The 18,889-nt window shown below is 46.5% G+C and overlaps 1 protein-coding gene and 1 long non-coding RNA gene across 6 annotated transcripts in view; both read right to left on the bottom strand.

Moving 5' to 3' along the window:
- BMPER (BMP binding endothelial regulator) overlaps positions 1-18,889 on the bottom strand; it is a 219,466-nt gene that overhangs the window by 5,409 nt on the left and 195,168 nt on the right. For all 5 annotated transcript variants that reach the window (XM_006912119.3, XM_015589542.2, XM_015589541.2 and 2 more), the window contains one exon: positions 5,700-5,830. In XM_006912119.3, the coding sequence (XP_006912181.2) occupies positions 5,700-5,830 (131 nt within the window). The remainder of the gene's footprint in view (positions 1-5,699; positions 5,831-18,889) is intronic.
- Positions 1,739-5,685, bottom strand: LOC112479757. Its single transcript, XR_003046335.1, has 2 exons — positions 4,763-5,685; positions 1,739-4,696 (listed from the first exon to the last, which is right to left on the bottom strand). It is a non-coding gene; the product is annotated as an uncharacterized LOC112479757 (long non-coding RNA).

The following is an 18,889-nucleotide window of genomic DNA, read 5'->3' as shown; positions in this document are numbered from 1 at the left end:
CTCTCTGACACACACACACACACACACACACACAGCAGTTACTACAGTTTTACCTCCAATTTCCAGAGAGCTCTGAAATATATTATCTTCAGTTCTGATTTTTTTCCCAGTCTCATCATTTTCCAAGTCTTAATTCAAAAGTGACCTCCTTCCAGTGGTTTCCTGGATGTCCCCCAGGATGCTCTTCCCTCCTCTCCATTCCAAAGTGCTTTTCACATTTTAGTTATTTCTTTATGTGTTTTAATCCCACAATTACGGTGCAGCTGTAGTTCTTAATTGGAGATACTTATAAGAGTCCCCTGAGCATCTTTTTAAAAGACATATATTCCTAAGTCCTATTCCCTAAAGATTTTTTCTCTGATTCTGCAGTGGGGCCCAGGTAGCCATAGATTGTAAAAGCTCCCAGGGTCACTGTGGCAAGCACTGCTGGTTGAAGAGAATGAACCACTGTGATTTGGGCTCTTGGGGACAGAACCCTTGTCTTCCATGACCCAAAGTTCTGGCACAGGGCCAAGCACAGAGGAGCAGCTTAATAAACGCTTGTGCCTGCTGGATGATGATTTAATCTTAATGACATTCAATCCATCATCCTACATCCCAATGTGGATTACATTTGGCTGGCCTCGAGTTCATTTTCCACTCTGCTGCTTCCAGAATGTCTCTTTCAACTCACTTTACTCTCCAGAGACTTTGCTTCCCTTCAAGTCTTGCAAAGATCCCTTTAGTATAAAAACTCGGCAGAATCCTTGTTCTCACCAGTGTTCTTCCCTTCCCCTCATTCTTTCATAGACGTGAACCCCCCATGCCTCTCCCTCTCTGCGACCATTCAATACTTCCTTTCCCCTCTACCACTTCACTTAGTACTGTTCTTCTGTGACATCTTGCCTTTGATTATCAAACCCTGATATTTCCCTCACAATCTACAGGTAGGAAGTGGAATATAGGAAAATGAAGAACAGCCAGGAAATAAAATTTTAAAAAATCTTTTTTTCATCATACAATTACCATCTCCATTTCAATTCAAATTATATCAATAAATATCTTCTAGGTATCTTCTCTGCGGCCGGCATCCTCTCAGGCCGGGGGTCAAATGTGAATTACACATCATTTCCAACCTCCAGCTCCAGCCTGGGCTTATGACCAAATAGGTGAAGGTGACACGTAAATGGATTTTTACTGAAATGCACGAAGGTGACACTTAAATGGATTTTTACTGAAATGCACAAATGCCAACGAAAGCAAAGTACAGTGGAGGGTAAGAGACAGCAGCTCGAGGTTGGGGTGGGGAGAGACTGAGGAAGACTTCAGAGCATAGATCCCACTTAAGTCTTGAAAAGTGAATTCAAATCGTCAGACAGATGAGACAGGAAGAGCTTCTCAGGCAGAGAGGACAGCACGCGCTAAGGCAGGGGTGCAGGCAACAAGCTGCTCTGGCTCCATCGGGGAAGGGGCGGCCCTTGGCTTGGTGAAGGAAGCATGGAGTTTGCGGAGGGAAGCAGGAGCCAAAGCCAGAGGAGCAAGCAGAGGCGAAAACCTCGGCAAAGGAGAGTCTTGGAAGGGTCTTAACTGGGGGGCATGACATGATTGAATTCGCCTCCAAACTGGCACAACTTTCTGACGATCCTTGAAGGTTAATACTGACTTGGACCCTCTTTTACCTTTCTGTGAATCCAATTTTTTTTTTCAAACTTATAAAAGGCAAATGACATTTTTAGAAACATAAATGTGAATCGATTTGTATATTCAAAAAGGATACATTTGATTTAATGGTCTTTTTTTTCTTTTTTCTTTTTTTTTTTTACAAATCCAGTTGGAGTTGGCATGTATTGAAAGGGGACACACAAGTGACCACTGTGTAACACACACAGGTAGCCTTCCGTGTTATGTTGTGTGGTAACCCATGGTGGCTTTATCAATAAGTTCAATAAGTATGGCTCTGTGCCCTCTGGAACTCAACTATCTTCCATGTCCCCCTACTGGGGGCTGAAGTCACAGTTTGGATTTCATCTCCTAAACTTTTTCGGGAGGCATCCGGTCAGCCAAGGAAAAGCTCAGAGTCTATGACTATGGCAGTGATGCTGCAGCGAAGGGGCTGAAATCTCCTGGGGTTCGCGGAGTAAAGCAAGATGATACTGCTCACGGGACCGACAGACATCTGAGCGCTACAGAAAGGCACGCACCCCTTTGAATATCCCAGCGCCTTTTCCACTGATAAAATGCATCACTGAAACTGCAGTGATAATTAGCATCGGCTACAGGCGGGTGGCAGAAAATCTGCTAAGGAAAGGAAAGTATGATGCAGGACCAGGATCGTAACAAAGTTACAGAGTCAGAAGGTACCAGGTAACAACTATCAATCATAAGAAACAAGTGAAGAGAAAGTGGGAAACTCTAAGGGATATTTGGATAAATTAGCTGATGCCCATGTAAATATACAAATACATATATCTTCGTATTTAAATATATTTTTCCACAATGCTCTTGCTTGTCTGCGTTCTCATAATGATTATGAATAGAGGCTATAAAGCAAATTGACTTGGGTTCAATTCCCAACTTTCTCCTTTTCCGGCACTGTGATTTTTAGCAACTTACTTAAATAGTCTAAGCCTCCATGTCTTTATCAGTCAAAGGTGGGTAAGAGAACATTACCAAAGGGATTACAATGTGAATTTAACAAGACACAACGTAATAAAGGTGCTTGTGTTGTCCTTGGTGCAAGGAGGTACTTCGATAATATTAACTAGTAATATAAATCTTCATCGTTAAACTTTCATAGGCCCTGCGTATTCAGTAATTCACACGCTCAGCTGGAGTTCCTTTAGTCCTGCTTACATGGCTAGTGGGCATGCACTTTGTGTTCCCATTCAGGACACTGCTAAACTCCAGCCTAGACTTGGAAATCACTTGTTCATTCAGAATTGCAAGCCTGGCTGGCTTCTGATTTGTTCAACTTCCCAGCTTTTTACTCTGGAAAATTTCTCTTCTCTGTATGAAGTGGTCTTAAGTGCTGTCATAAGTCAAAAGATCTGGGAGCTAAAAACAAATAAAGAGTATTCTTATAGTCTTCCCTATTCCGAATGAATCAGAAATGAATCACTGAGCGATGCTGGATGTCTCCATAAGTGTGCCCTGGGCTGCCTGTCCATCTGCAAAGTTCATAGTGTGTGTGTGTGTGTGTGTGTGTGTGTGTGTAAAAGGTTCCCCTGCAACTGCACACTGACAGAGTCCGACTTCACTCAGGTGGCTAATTAATTGTAAGTGGTAAATGGAACCTTTCAGAAGCCATATTCCTTTTTCCATTAGAAAAGTAATTTGAGCTCCCGAGATTCTGTCCCCGATAGCAGGGTGCTGAGGTGTAAGGTACAGTCTTCCGATGCGATGTGGGCACCAAAATGGTGCTAACTACAGCTCCGAGGCAGGCAGAGAGAGTTCATGCATTCTGTATCTACCGTGATCCCTGCCACGGCAGCACCGCAAATAAAATTAATGAAGTTCTGCTCAGCGCTGCACTGCACCAGCATGAACGGATGGGGCTTGATTCCGCATATTCTATTTATTTCCTGGTAGATTCAAGGGAAGGAGGATTCAAAATAGAGAAAGGATCCAGACCCTCAAAACTACTGCCCTTAATAGGCTATTCAGCACTGATGCATTAGGTAAGAGGTACGCCATTTACTCTCACCTTTCAGGACCCTCGGCCACACCTTCATGTGAATTATCTTTATCAAATCAACCTTTCTCGGAGGTTTGAGCAGCATTGCTAGAGAGGTACTCTTGCTGCGGATGGTAAGCTCAGATATAAAGATTGGACTTGTGTTTGCAGAAGAGAGAGCAAATCCAAACAGGGAAATCAGAGGAGATAAGGGGACTTTGGGGCTTGTCAAGGACATAGACTAGTGAACATGTCAAGGGGTGGTGTGAGTAACCCCCAAATAGCTGTCATTCTACTTCCCCAAAGCCATCCAAACAAGCGTTCAAATTAACTCGGTGGTTTCAACTCTGAGTTTCAACTCTGGCTGCAGGTCAGGATCACTTGAGAGGTTTCATAAGATGCACAATGACAATTAAGCAGGATATCTGGGCAAGGGCGCCAGGCAGAGGTTTCTGGTTTGGTCTGGTTTTGTGCTTTTAAGCTCCCAAAGCGACTCTAATGTCCAGCCAGATTGAGACCCACCTGTCTAGGTGGACAAACGTCCATGAGTTGAAAACACAGCTTCGAGGCCCCTCTCCTTGACTCCTGTACCAAATGATCAGTCCTGTCCTCCGCCAGCAGAGACATGCTGGAGTCAGCAAGGCCATGGAAACCTTTCTTTCTAACATCAGAGCTAAGGTTACTAGGACTCACGTCATGTTATAAACCCCAGTCTCTTCATTCCAAGCAAGTTTAGACCTTTACGGAAAAATGTTTGCCAACCCTCGACGGAAGTGACAAATATGCAGTCATCTCATCTTCAAATCTAAATAGCAGCAGAAACTACTATTATTGACTGAGCATCTTTGATGAGCTGGACGCTGTTCCAGATGTTTCACATACGTGTCACTAATGCTTGTAATTCTGCATAGTAGATATTATAAAGTTCCAAAAACTATCTAGACTCTTCTCCTCTCTCCCAATCCACTGCCTCTCTCTTAGTCCAAGCCACCATTTCTTTCTCTCTTTCTTTCTCTCTCTCTCTTTCTCTCTCTCTCTCTCTCTCTCATGAGGATAGGGCCATAATCCAATAGGACTGGTGTCCTTATAAGACGTAGAGACACCAGACACCTCTCTCTCTCTCTCTCTCTCTCTCTCTCTCTCTTTCTCCTCGCTCCTGCTGCCTGGTCATCTGCTTTCAATCATGCTCCATCCAATCCATCTCTATAGAGTGATCTTTGAAAAGCATAGTCTTGCTTAAAGCCCAGCGGTGGCTTCCACTTCTCTTGAAATGGAAGCTAGACTTCCTCCCAAGGCCTGCACGATCCAGCTCCTGCTTCTACTCCGCCCTCATCTTGTGCTCCATTCCCTCAGCCCCCAGGCTCAGCCCACGCTGGCTCCCTTCCAGTGCGAGAGCATGCTATTTTATTCCTACACCGGCCATCAGATCTGCACAGAATGCCTCCCCTGATGCCCTTCGATCCTTCAAGGGGCTTGGCTGGACTGCCACCTCCACAGAGAAAAGCCTTCTCTCTTCATCCTCTGCAGCCGCTCACATCTTCCCATGTGCTTTCTGTTGCTCTGCCCTGTGTGTTTCCTTCATCCTGCTTACCGCACTTAGCACGTAACTATGGCAGTCACCATCTTTGTCTGGTTCTCTCATTGGACTGCCAGCACCTCAGTGACGGGGGACCTCATCTCTCATAGTCACCGAAGCACCCACGGCACTTAGCACAGTGCCCAGTACTTAGCTAGTTTGTAAGGAATATTTCTTGGACAAACAAGGAAGTCCATTTCATGGATATCAAATAAGCTAATTAACTTGCCTGAGATCAAAGAGCTATAACAGCTAATCTAGTGATCTACCTCAGAGGGAAAAGAACACTCTGCTAGGGTTTGCATCACAATCTCTCAGTGGGAAACCTCTGTGCTTTATCAGGTTGCCACTAATGGGATTTTCCTTTCGGCCAGGGGAGGATATGGCCACTCAAGACAGGAAGTCTCATCCACTGCCACCCTGGGCGTCGGAACGCACTTCCGCTGGCTGGACTTGCCAGGACTGTCTCACCTGCACAGCTCTGCCGAGGCTCCCAGGGCACGCGGATGCCCTCTCGCTGGCAGGCCCGGGCGTAGGCCAGGAATGACTCGCAGTAGCAATTTTTATGGACTGGACATTCACACATGTCTGTCACGCAGGACCTACGGAAACCAACAGAGAGAAACAATCGTTTAAAAATCTCACTAAGGAGGGTCGGGCCTGGTTAGTACTCGGTGGGGAGACCACCTAGGAAGACCTGGCGCTGTAGGTGTAAAACAAACAGACAAACAAACAAACAAACAAATAAATAAATATCTGGAACTACCGAACGCCCTAATGTGACTTGCGGAAGCAGGTGAGTGGGTGAAGGGGAAACTCGATTGGCCACTAAAGTTTGCTCTTTTAGGTCGGAAAGCTAAAGACGGTATAAAATTCTGCATGGAACCTATGCTAGGTGCCGCCGAACAAAGTGAGCCGAGGTCCGCTTTCTTCCAAAGCAGGACCTTTCGACAGAACTTCCTGCTGTGATGGAAAGGATCCACAATCGCCACTGTCCGAGCAGTGGCCACTGTCTACACTGGGTACGTGGAATGAGTCCAGTGTGACTGAGGAAACACAACGTTTACTGATTTAATGTTAATTTTCTTAGAAGTGAATAGCTACGTGTGCATAGTAGTTACCAGGTTGGAAATGCAGCTCTTAGAATAGAGCCACCATTCAAGTGTTGTCACTTTGCGATTCGCTCTGATATAGGAATAATAGATCCTATTACAATATAAGCGACATAGTGACCAACAGGATGAAAGCATAAAATCCCACGGCAATATCTTGAATCTCACTCTTTTAGGGAACACTGGACCTCATGTTTTAGAATGTGGTGCGACAGATTCCAAATAAAGAAAAGAATTTAGGCCCTGATGAGACTGAAAGATAAAGATGAGCGAACCAAGGTCTTTTTTTAGCTTAACTTTGAATATGGAAATGATCAGCCAGGACATAAAAATAACAGAGATACGTTTAAATGCAAATAATAAATTTTGAAATATGTTGACCTCAAATATACCATCACGACTTGACATTAGTATGTAATATTAGTTTACAAAGTACATCAGGCTGTCACTGAGTGGCACATAGGACATCCCACAGTTTCTGTTTGATAAACAAAGAGGTCATTTTACCAATGAATAGATGCACCCAAAGTCACATTAATAAGTGGCAAAAGAGTGAATTAAATTACATCTCCTAACTCTGAGACTAGTGCCTTTTTTATCACACCATACACTGTCCTCATCTTCATTTTCCGGCAAGTTTACTGCCCAACAATTCTGACTTAACATTTATGCCAGAGGCCCCCAAAATTAATAAAATTAAACTACTCTTTTTTTATATATTATTTTTTCAGCAAAACCTCTTCCTTACAGAACCTAATTCAAGGCTGAAAGCAGAAAAAAATAATATTCAAGGTTAGAAGTGGCACAGATGATCTTGAAACGTGATTAGGACATGGTCATCTAATGTTAGTATGTCAGCATTTTCTCTTGGTGGGACATGTACGCACACCTGATAAGAGACAATGACCAGCAAGCTCTGAGTGGAAGCTGGGGCACCACCTGCTCTGAACAAAAACGAACAGTAGTAACCATATTAAAGGGCCAAGAGACTCACCGTGTACCTACAAAATTATTACAGCTCAACACTCAAAGGTGGAACCTTGAGAAATATGAACTCACAGGGACAGAAGAGAAACAGATCTGAAACCTCAAGAGCCTCTTTCATTTCATCAAGTGATAGATTATTTGATGCCTGACACTTAAGACACAATAATCAGGACAGAAAAGCAGATCTCTCTCCTCTCCGTAACAATCGAGGTCATATTTTTTAATAGCTTCTTCCACTTGCATGACAGAAATCTTGTGAACTCATGTTCGCTAGCAAACCCTGTCTGGTGGGAGACATACAGTGCTGTGTCTTTAAATTCATGTGGCATCTCCAGGCTCCCAGGAAAAGCCACATAAATGATGCCTGTCCTTAAAACAGCCTCTAAATGTCCGAGTGTGAACCCCACCTCGATTTTCACCACAGACTAAGCCCACCCGTCATATTCGGACTCAGATGCCGCACCGACCCTTCCAGCTGCCCTGAGTTCTACTCTTACTCTCATCTCCACCTCACTTCCCCAGGAGGCTTTTGTCGCGGACCCTCCATCCCGTCCCATGGGGCGTGGATCTCTTTCCTTCATACACAGCTCGCACCGAGGTAACATGAATGGGATGGCACCTCGTGGGCCTGGAAAGGTGACAGTTACTTGTATGGAAAAGGGCTGGGCGACATGAGGAAATGCACCCTCTGATCTGAAGGAACATCTGATGTAATTCTGTAAAACTGTGTGGACGGTCAACAGATAAAATTTAATGTAGCTGAAAGGATCATTGGTGTTTTCCTTCTTTTCTCTTTATTTCTACTGGTTGTCTGACGAAGCTATTTCTACAACTTAAATTATGGACGGTTAAAGGCTGTTGGGAGGAAATGTTTTAAGCACATGTTGAATAATGGTTACATACACGTACTCCACCCCGCCCAGACCACGGTGCCCTCAGACACAGTAACTAGCATATCTACCCTTCAAAGCCAAGAAAGATTTCTATTACTTGGCACTTAGAAGGAACAACATTTGAGGCAAAAACATTTGTCAAAGCCAGCTCTTCACTTGAAATATTTCACATATTTTTGAAGGCTTGAGAGATGTGTTTTGTCACAGAAGTTAAAACTACAAGATGTCCTTTTTCGCTTGTCAGCTTGATGATTCTGACACAAAATTGTGTCCAGGGTTTGTGAGAGAAGGGAGTAGATGGCCCAAATGCTCCGGGAAGAAATATAAAATCGTTAGTTCTCTCAGCAAGCATTTTGCTATACTCAGCGTTTACATGGGTTATCTCGTTTGCTCCACACTGCAAGGGACATGAGGCGGGCCCTACTACTAGCTCACTTAACAGGTACAGAAACTGAGGCTCAGAGATGTTAACTCCTTGGCCAAGGTCACGTGGCTGACGACAGATCCAGAACTGCCAACACGGGACTCAAACTCTGGTCTTTCTGATCTCAATACCTGTTTTGATAACCACTACAACAGACCATCTTTCCAGAAAGCAATTAGCAATACTTAAAAATAGCCTTAAGAAAGGTTCTTTCCTTTTGATAGAGAAATTCTGCACCTAAATAAATCGTAATGCATGTGGACAAATAATTTATATGCAGAGGTTTTCATCATAATGTTATTTAAAATAATCATGAAAAGGAAAACACCGAATTTGCCTACGATAAGGGATCTAGTTAAATACATTTAGGTGACCTTTACAATGAAATATTCTACAAACATTACAATGACGTTTTGGAAACATGTTTTAAAACGTGAGGAAACATTCCAGAAGGATTAATCGAAAAAGAGCGGAACTGTGTTTTAATATTGTGCGGTCTCCTAAGAAAACAAAAATCACTGAACACAGATGTGCCACCTCTGAGTGGCGGAGCTGAACTGTGGCTCATCTATTTTCTTCTTCTCTGGATTTTCTACAACGAACACATATCACTTTTCTAAAAACATAAAATCACAGTGTATTTTTAAAACGATGACAAGAAGAACATGAGACATTAATATTTAGATCAGAATTCAGGAACTGGAGTGAGAAAATAAAAAATAAAGAATAGAAGAAAATTAGAGTATCCATTTGTAGGTCTTAGTAAATATTTCTCCAGCTAAAATCTCCCCAGTCTGTGTATCGGAGGCCTCCTGACATGGACTGTGCTTTAATGCGCTGTGTGTTGTCTTCAGACTTGATCTGCCTTGGTCCACTGATGCTGCGAACTTGACATCCAGATGGATGGAATGGATAATGGAATAATTATGCATGCTTCTGCCGGTTACAGAGAAATTTATTAAGAGAAAAATAAAAACATCTTCAAATGCATTTCAAATTTCAGGGAGAAGCAAAACTATTATTATTCAAATGTTCAATTTGTATTTATCACACTTGATCATTCGGTATGAAGAAAATCTAATTTATGGCACAGTGGAGTTGAATTTTTATATGTTAATGGAAAATTGTCCTTTCCTGAGTATGCACCAATACTGTATATTTATACTCATTTTATAGAATAAGTAGCAGAATTTTATCACTTTGGGTAGTTACTAAGATTTATGGCTTTGGTTTCTCTGCTTTCATGGTATTTATTCTGTTACGGTTATGTTCTGTTTGATGGTGAATTCTTGGTCAGGAAACACATCTGTTCACAGCTCCAGTGGGAAAACACAGGATGCATTACAATTGGATTCTTCCAGCAAAACCCTACAGGTAAGGAGTGCCCGCCTGGCCACCCCATTACAGCCACTTTCCACCACAGATGTTTTTAATTTACGTATCTCGAAATGATTTTCTGATTTCTCCACCCTGCTCCTGGCATGGTTCCTGAGAGCAGAGAGGTGTGGGCAGGTCTGTGGTCCCACGGAGTTCGCACAGCTGCTCGATGCAGTGTTGTGGGAAGAGGATGCCAAGAGCCACTGCAGCGTCCCCGGTGAGCCGGCGCCATGCTGGCCAGCACTTTGCCACACACCGAGCACCTCCCCTCTCTGCCTATCGGATGCATTGGTGTCGTGTTTCAGGAAGACTCTTGGGAGGCCTTTCCTTGTAGCACCCAGCTCAGTCCTGGTGTCAGAAGGGACCTGTGGTCCGTGCCCTCCCTGAAACCCAACTTATCACAATTTGCCTGCAAGGAAGCCCTAAGTCATCTATTTCTCCTCATCAAGTTATAATCACTGCCTTCTGTGAAGCTCTAGGACAGTAGCCGCCAGCCACAGAGAGCTGTTTAAATGGAAATTTAAGTTAATTGCATTGAAATAAAATTTCAAATTCAATCCTTTAGTCATATTAGCTACATTTCAAGCATCCAGTGCCTACAGGTGACTATTGGTCACAATATTGGACAGTGCTGACCAGTCCCAGCACTGAAGAAAATCCTGCTGTGTTTTGATAAGGAGCGCAGCTCCATCTGCCCTGGGAAACCATTCCTGTCCTCCCCAGGGGGGTTTATAGGTATAGCAAGGTTAAGATCAAGGTCACTCCCGCTTTCTAGCTGGGCACCTACAGAGAAGGTTCACATTTTTTGGCAACAGATTCAAGGACCCCCGCGGTGAAGGTCATCCAGGTGTGGGGGATGTCTCAGGACACCTCAGCCTTCCTTCTACCTTGCCACCCCTGCCTGGAGTGTGCTTCCACGGCTTTCCCACTGGAAAAAAATCAATGCCTGTCCTTTAAGACTCAGTTTGGATTCCTCCGTGGCGCACACTGACTGGCCCAAGAAAAGTTAGCCCCTTCCTATCGCGTTGTGTCCTCTCTAGACCTTTATTCTTGCACAGACACTCTGAACGCTAATTACCCGTCTCCCCGTTTGTGGGGGAGGACTGTGTCTTGCTCATCCAGCCTAGCACGGTGCCTTGAACATGCAGCTCAGTAAATATTCAGGGACTCAGCAGAAGGGTCAATGAGAATGGCCTAGTGACCTTTGCTCAGCCCCGACAGGACATTGATATTGGAAGAGCATAGATGCTGTCTTTGCCCCGACTCCGTGGCTGCTGCCTGGCGCATCCATGGCCGTGGGGGCTGCTGGCCTGTCAACCTCCAAACCGAGCTACTTCTGCTAGAACTTTTCCACTGTCATTCTCATTTCGAACGTGCACTCTGCTCCTGTATCCAAGTGGATATTTTTTTTAAATTTAACGAACAGTGGAAAAAAGGATTTGATGAGAGAAGTCTGCTTTAACGACACATTTTCAGACAAGCACATGCAATATTGTAAGAATAACCTGTAGATCTTCCTGTTATTAAAAAGGCAAGCCTCCAATACCGCTAAAATCAAAAAAACATCAAACATCTCCCCGCTTCCTAGCAACGGCATTCCAAGTGGTTTCCCCTCTGCTTTTTCTGGCACGATGGCCGCCGTGTCAGAGAGAGGCAAGTGCTTGTGCCTTTGCTTCCCAGACAGTTTAACCACCGGGAAGTCCCCACACTGCTTCGGGGGGATCAGCAGGTCACACCAGGAGTGACAGCAACCAGCCCCATCTCGGACGCAGAGTCAGACCTGCCACCAGGAAGAGTCTCTGGCTGGACGACATTGTTCGACCTGGAGGTCAACGTTCCTGAGAGTAACAATAGGATCGGGGGTGAGAAGTGACCGGACAGCCACACTAGGGTCCTGCGGCTCTACTCACTGCCCGTATCTTCCCAGAAGCCCGAAGGTGTCTCAGGCTTGTTGGTGCCTGGGCATCATGGGAAAGGGGAAGGGGGAGGAAATGGGAGACAGAGTCCTGCCCGGGTGGGCACAGTGTGTTTAACTACCAAGAGACTGTTAAAAATGCCCGTATACTTTAAGCCTTGAACTCTGCCCTGACCTCCCTAACCTGAGTTACATGGGAGGGACTAGAGGGCGTAGCCATATCCGTGTCACATTATACTTAATAATGTCATCCATAAATTATGCAGCAGCTACCTCTGCTCTTCTCAATGCTATACGGGCACCCCACAAGTCCCCCCAAACAGTGTTTAACATTAAAAACAGGGCCAAAGGACTCAGTAATAGCACACATGAGGTTACTTTATTGAGTTCTTGATGCGGGGGGCAGGGGGCAGGGGCAAGCTCTAATAGCCAGACAGTAGGGTAACCCTCCTGCTCACTCCAGACCCTTCCTGGGCCAGCAGCAGCTTAGCACCTCTGTGGCTTAAACATTGGTGAGAATATTTAATATCAAATATTGGCCTAAATCTTTGTCCTACGGCCGCCAGAACAGCACAGCAAGGCCAAGCATTTCTGGATGAGCTTGTCCATGTCACACACTCAATCTGAGAAGAGGGACAAGGGGATTCAGGTGGCCGGCTGTTGGTCTGATTGTGAACGATGAGCTTGCCTGCAGTCCAGCCTCAGCAAATGCCCCACATACACACACACACATTAGCCCTTTAGCTCACTCCTAAGTGCAAAGAATAAATTCATCGAGCCCTGTTGGTTCCAGGCACTAAGGGAGGCTCAGAGATGGCCAGAGACGGACGCATTTAGAAGAGGAGATGGTGCAGATATTAAACATCAGAGTCCGAATGACATGAGGATCATCAGGGCAGGAAGGTAGTACAGCAGGACGCTGAAGACTAATTCCGCGCGGTGGGCAAGGGTATCCAGAAGGAATTACAGACTAGGAGAGGCCCGGGGCCGGGTCTTGAAGGGCCTGTGGAATTCTGCTTGGTTAGAGAACAAGGAAAAAGAAATTCCAGACAAAGGCAGGAGCCTGAATCAAAAGCACAGTCTCCAAATCACCACATCTTAGATTTGATGGTCATGTGGTCCAACCTCCAATATTAAAAAACAAGACAAAAAAGTCCCTGAGAGATAGTCACGCAGCCTATTCCCGAAGAGCTCATTTCCTCCACAGAGCAGCCTGGCGGGTCTATGGTTTAAGACATTTCTTTCTTCTAGAGATCCGAGTCCTCACGATTTGCCATCCTTAACTCTTAGGTGTGACAGCCGGAGCCATACAGAGCAGTGAGTGTGCTTGTCCCCATGATGACTCTTCAATTATCGTCCTGAGCTTCCACGCTCAGCCTCGTGGGGTTTGATCTTCCTCCTTCGGTGTCTTTCCCTCTGTAATTGTTCTTCCCGCCTTGACAAGAATAAAAACCCAACCACCAAAGTAACAGGGAAAAAAGCTACCAAACCGTCTGGACAATTATTCACAAAGCGCCCCTTCTTTGCTCGTCTGTACTCTGTTCCTGTCACGTACACCCTGCCCACTTATACGTAACTCCAATTTAAAACCGAGGTACTCTGCATTTTTACCTCATTTAGACACTCTCTAGAAACTGAAAAGTATTGATTACTTGAATCCTTATGACATTCCCCAGGGAGGCAAATGCCATGAACCTGCCCAGCAAAAGCGAGAGGAACACGGAAGTCCCAGAAGGGGTCGTGAGCCTCAGACGCCCTTCCAAAGCTGGAGGTTGTTTTTCTGGAATGATGAAGGCGCCTGAGAACACACAGACCTTCAAAGGCAGCAGCGCTTATGACCTTCCACGAGGCTCATTTAAAAAGAAGTCTCACGACTGCCGCAAGCTGAGTCCCGCTGGGAGCTGAGACCAAACAACCATCAAGCACTTTCTGGAGCCCGAAGTGTTTGCTGCCCCCGATCAGCCACCTGTCGCCAAGTTTTCCTGTGTCTTTGGGTTGGGGCGCGTGTGTGCCCCCCTCTGCTTCTCCCCATGCCCAGGGGCCATGCCTTCCAAGGGGCCCAAGCCAGAGGCTGCACGACCCCTGCCACAGAAATACCCCCTCGGCAAAGACGAGCTCCCTTTGCTCACATAGGAAACTCTGGCTCCACAGAGGGAAGAGCTGGCCTCGATTCGCAGACGTTTGCTGAGGTGTCCCTCTTTAGCTTGGGCAAAGATGTCCCACACACCAGCCAGGGAGAGGGGAAGCCTGGTCACTAGCCCCCTCTAGTGGCCGAGAGGTAGAGCACCAAGCAAACTGCATTCTCATTCCAGCACTGGCTTCTGACTTTCCGGAGGGAGGTTGGCTGATAAAAGAGCACCTAAAACTGGCTGCTCGTCAGAAAATCAATCACCTTTTTCTCTTAAACACGTTCCAGTCATCATTGTCGTGCTCAGTGTAAAATAACCGTCAGGCTGGTTGGGCTCGGAGCCCCTGTGTGGCAGCGAGAGCCTGTCGGAGGCCCACCCTCCGCAGGGCAGGCCTGGGGAGCGTCCGTGGGGAAAAGCCCAAGCTTTTCCACTTCCTGCAAAACCTCATTTTACCGATGCACCGTGTGCGTCTAGCTTCACACACAAAAGACTCTCAAGCACAAAAGAGCACCAGACCCTCCCCCTGAGCAGGAGGGGGACATCTTCCACGTCTGAGGTGGCAGCACAGTCAGAGGCTGGAGGTGGCAGCCAGCTGCCAGCATCCAGCCCTGTTCCTGCTCCTACTTAGCAAAGTGACAGGGTCCCCACCATGCGCGTTCTACCACTCGGTCTAAATACAGACTTGCCCAGGGCTCGGCCAGCCCTAAAACTAGATGACATTTATAGCCAGATGGACTTTCTGGAAACGAGAGGGGGCTGTTTACGCGGAAAAGTCCTAACACCTCCTCTTCCCTGTGGGGAGCCTGTGTCGTCATAATTCTACCTCCGGCCTGGACAGACACACGTCATCTTTGAAACTGCTCCTGTCAGCCTGACAAACGCCCATGGAGCATGTGCTGTGCGCAGGGCAATGGCTTGGGCTCCAGGCGGGAGCCTGCCTTCCCCTGGGGAGCTGGTGGGGTGAGCAGGGCAACTCCGAGAGGCAGAGGCACCGGGCAGCTCAGTGGAGGAGGGTGTCCCCCTGCAGGGGCTCCTGTCTGGGGCAGCGCCTCTGAAATCACACTCCGGGGCACCCGTCACCGCTGGGCTGGGCACCGGGGCGAGGAAAACGTGCCCCCACACAAGCCCCCACAGGAGCTGCAAGGCAAGGCATAAGGCATGCGGAGTCGCCACATCTGGTGACTGCCCCAGCTGTGTCACTTTGGGTACATTTTTTTCCCTTTTCTATGCTCTTCCTTGTGTAACCTCGTATAGGGCTGTTATGAAAAGTAAAGTAAGGAAACAGAGCGTGCCCCGCTCCCCACCGCCAGTCCCTAAGGAAGAGGGAGGAATCTGTCCTCGCGTGGAACCAAAGGCTGGAGGTCAAAGTCAAAGCGAGGCAGAAAGCCTGGTCCCGCCGCCGCCCAGCTGACATTCAGTGAGAAGCGCGCGCGTGAAGACCCCCCGTTTTCTCTTTCCTCTCGTTCTAGCGTGGCGCCCCTCCCAGTGCCATTCTCGGGGACATCTCGCTCCAGCAGTGCCTCTGTGACATCAAGCCATTTGTGCGCAGCAGCGTCAGGACGGGTCTGCCCGTCTGGATGGCCACTGACTGCCGAGAGCGCAGTTATCGGGGTGCATAGTCTCAGCGGCCGTGAGGAAAATACACGCGAGGGGAGGCAGCCGGCATCTGGAGGCCACACCGCAGCCACACGCAGCAGCAGCCACCACCCCGGCTGCTTCAAAGGGGCCGACCCTTCCAGAGGCCTTTTTCGCCTTAGGCGGTGGATGGTCGCCAAGTCCCACAAACCCTCCACTACGCGCACTGATAAAGGGGCGGCAGGGCGGCTGCCCCTGGAGGGTGTGGTGCGCAGTGAACCTTTTCAGATGCCGGGTGCCTTTCATCACGCGTCTGCCAGGCCTCCAGGCCTTCTGGCTCCACAGTGAACCGGCGTTCACATCCAGTCACTGCGCAAGGAGGGGATTTTGCACTCCATAGTCCTTGCGGCTTGGCCATACAGGGAAAATCAGTCCACTTGACCTACAAGGAGAATTATCCTTCCCAAGAGACCCACCCCATCCGCATCCACGGGGGGTGGTCATTCTCCAATCATAGAAAAGGGGTTCACGGAGCAGACATTCTCCAAATCCAAATCAGAAACACCATGGGCCAACTGCCTTGGTGCCTGCCTCCCATCTGCCTCCCGTCTGCCAGCGGGGAACTGCCCGAGGATGGGCCCCAGTGAGATGGAGCAAGAGGCCTGTTTGCCAAAAGCAACACAGGAAGATATTGCCTTAAAGGCCTTAAAGGCCCCAGAATGCTCAGAGCCCAAGGGTGGAAGAGCTGAGAATGAGCAGCATTTCCTGGGGGCCGGTTACGTGCTGGGTGCACTGCATACGTGAGCACCTGAAATGTTGACTGCACGATTTCGAACAGAAGAGAGAACTAAGAACCAAAGAGGCCAAGCCGCTGTTTTTCAGTCGTTTGCTTTAACATCACACTGATGGGAAGTGGCAAAGCTGGGTCCACGCCCTCTCCCCCGTGACATGCTGCGGTCTACAGCACACGCTACTTCTTCTGCTGGAATGTCTTCCACCTTCCTCTCCTGTCCCCGTCCCTCTTCAACATGCAGGCTGATAGCTTTCTCAGGGAAGGCTTCGGAGATCCCCAAGCTAGATGAGGCTGCTTACATGCTCATGGCAATCTCGAATGGCTCCGTCACAGCCTGCAGTGGTGTCCCAGTGTGACTGACTCTCCCCTCCATCCACCCCACTGCACTCCAGGACGAGCAGGTTCTGCTCCATCATTTTTCATCAGCTCGGTGCAGTGTCTGGTTGAGAGTAGATGCTCCAAACCTATTTTCCTGAATGAATCATTTATAGATGTTCAGGTCGTCAAGGCCAGATGAAGTGATTACTAAGACGACAATGAGAATCAGATGGTAAATGGCCTGAGAGTTTGAAGGAGGAGCGAACATACCATGGACTGAAGTACTCAATGGCCAACTGGAATAAGAGCTGGAAACTGGCCACTGGACTGGGCCACTAGGAAGTCAGTGGTGGCCTTAGCGGGAATACTTTCATAGGAATGGTGGGGACAGAAACCATCTCCACGCGTGAGTCGTTGAGCGAAGACCAGCTTTCAGCAAGTTGGCAGTGAAGAGAATGAGAGAAATGGGGCAATAGTTTGAAGGAAAGCCAGGTGTGTGTGTGTGTGTGTGTGTGTGTGTGTGTGTGTGTGTGTGCGCGTGTGCATGTGTGTGTGTGCGTGTGTGTGTACACGCGTGTGCATGTGTATTAGGATCAAGAAGACTTAAACATATTTTGTACCAAGAATAAAGAAAAATAAAGTCCAAGCAAAGATGCTAAAGTTAAAGGGATGGAGGGGTCCGATTAATTAAATGTCATGAAGAAAACAGATGAGGGTGGGATCAAGAATTTAGGAGAAAGATTGCTCTTTTCTCTTCACTTACAGCTGCTAGTAAATTCCTGAGGAAAAATTAATAAAAAAGGAGAAAACTACTAAAGTCCCTACGTTTATAAAAGACACAGAAGGAGAAGGGGTGAAAATCAATGCTACCTTCAAGATCAGCAGTTGGATGAAGGAAGACTAACAACCTCATGTAAATATCTAGCAAAGAAAGGGGTAGACTTGGATGAAATTTGCAAGCGGTGTTTCCAGGTAAAGAAGCACTCCAGACAACGGGCAAGGTCACCACCTCTGGAGAATGAGAGGTCCACTCCCTCTCAGTCTATGACCTTGGGGACCAATGGCAAATGAACTGAAATAAAACTAAGGCAGAGTTGTAATCAGGCAGAAATTTAGTGCGGAAGAAATTAGCCCTTAGCTCGTGTGGAGAGAAAGATAATGTGGCAGGTTTTCTAGACCTTAATTTTGTGATCTAAGATTAGTGATGGAACATTTCCTCCCGAATCAAAAAACCTGACATTTAGAAACCACATTTGGGGCAGGGAGGATGTGGGCTTTTCTAGGTGCTTTCTTCTTAAATGTTTTAATGCTCCCAACTACTCAATAAAAAAAAGTCTTAATAGCAACCATTGTGGCAACTCATCTTGGTTTAAGACAGTGAATGCTCAAAAATCCTACCAATAGGCCGATGAGTTGTAAACAGTCACAAAATCATAAAATCGAGAGCCTTAGAAGACCTCGGTGAACATCTACTCTCTGCAGGAATTACTTTTATAGCATCCCTAACAGATGGTCTTGCATCTGCATCGCGTCTGTAAGAAGAGCTCAGGAACTTTTTAGGAATCTCATTCCTGTGATAGACAATTAAGGCTTCTATCTCTCAGGGAATTTTCTTGTATATTAAATGAAATGTGTTCTGTAGCTCCCACCCATTTGTTCGAATCCTACCTTCTGTTATACTGTAGAATTATTCTGTTCTATTCCAGTTTCCGTATGATAACTTCTTCAAATACGTTGCAAAAAAAAATTAAAATGTTCCACTTAAAAGTTAACTTTGGGGGGACTTCCAGAAAATTCCTATTAAACTATTTTTTACTTCCCATGCTTTTATTTCCTTCATGTCTACCAGCTAAAGGATATCAAATCTAAGTATAAACTTTCTTTCACTTGTATTTATTCTTTCAGGAAATCTCTGCTGAGCAGGGCATTGTGCTTGCCTCCATGTTAGGGGCCAAGATGAAAAAGATGAGGTTCTAACTCCAAACTATGCAACGTGCTAAAATAAATTGAAACAAAAGGAAGAAAATCATTAAAAAAAAAAAAAAAAAAAAAAAACAGTATAGTATTATGAAGCAAGTTCAAGGAGAGAGAGATGATTTTGACCTGGAGGATAGGGAATGATGAGAACTTAGAAAAGA

This window comes from Pteropus alecto, unplaced genomic scaffold (assembly GCF_000325575.1).
Source record: "Pteropus alecto unplaced genomic scaffold, ASM32557v1 scaffold21, whole genome shotgun sequence".
Taxonomy (NCBI): domain Eukaryota; kingdom Metazoa; phylum Chordata; class Mammalia; order Chiroptera; family Pteropodidae; genus Pteropus; species Pteropus alecto.
The sequence above is the reverse complement of the archived record's forward strand: the minus strand, read 5'-3'. Positions and strand labels throughout refer to the sequence as shown.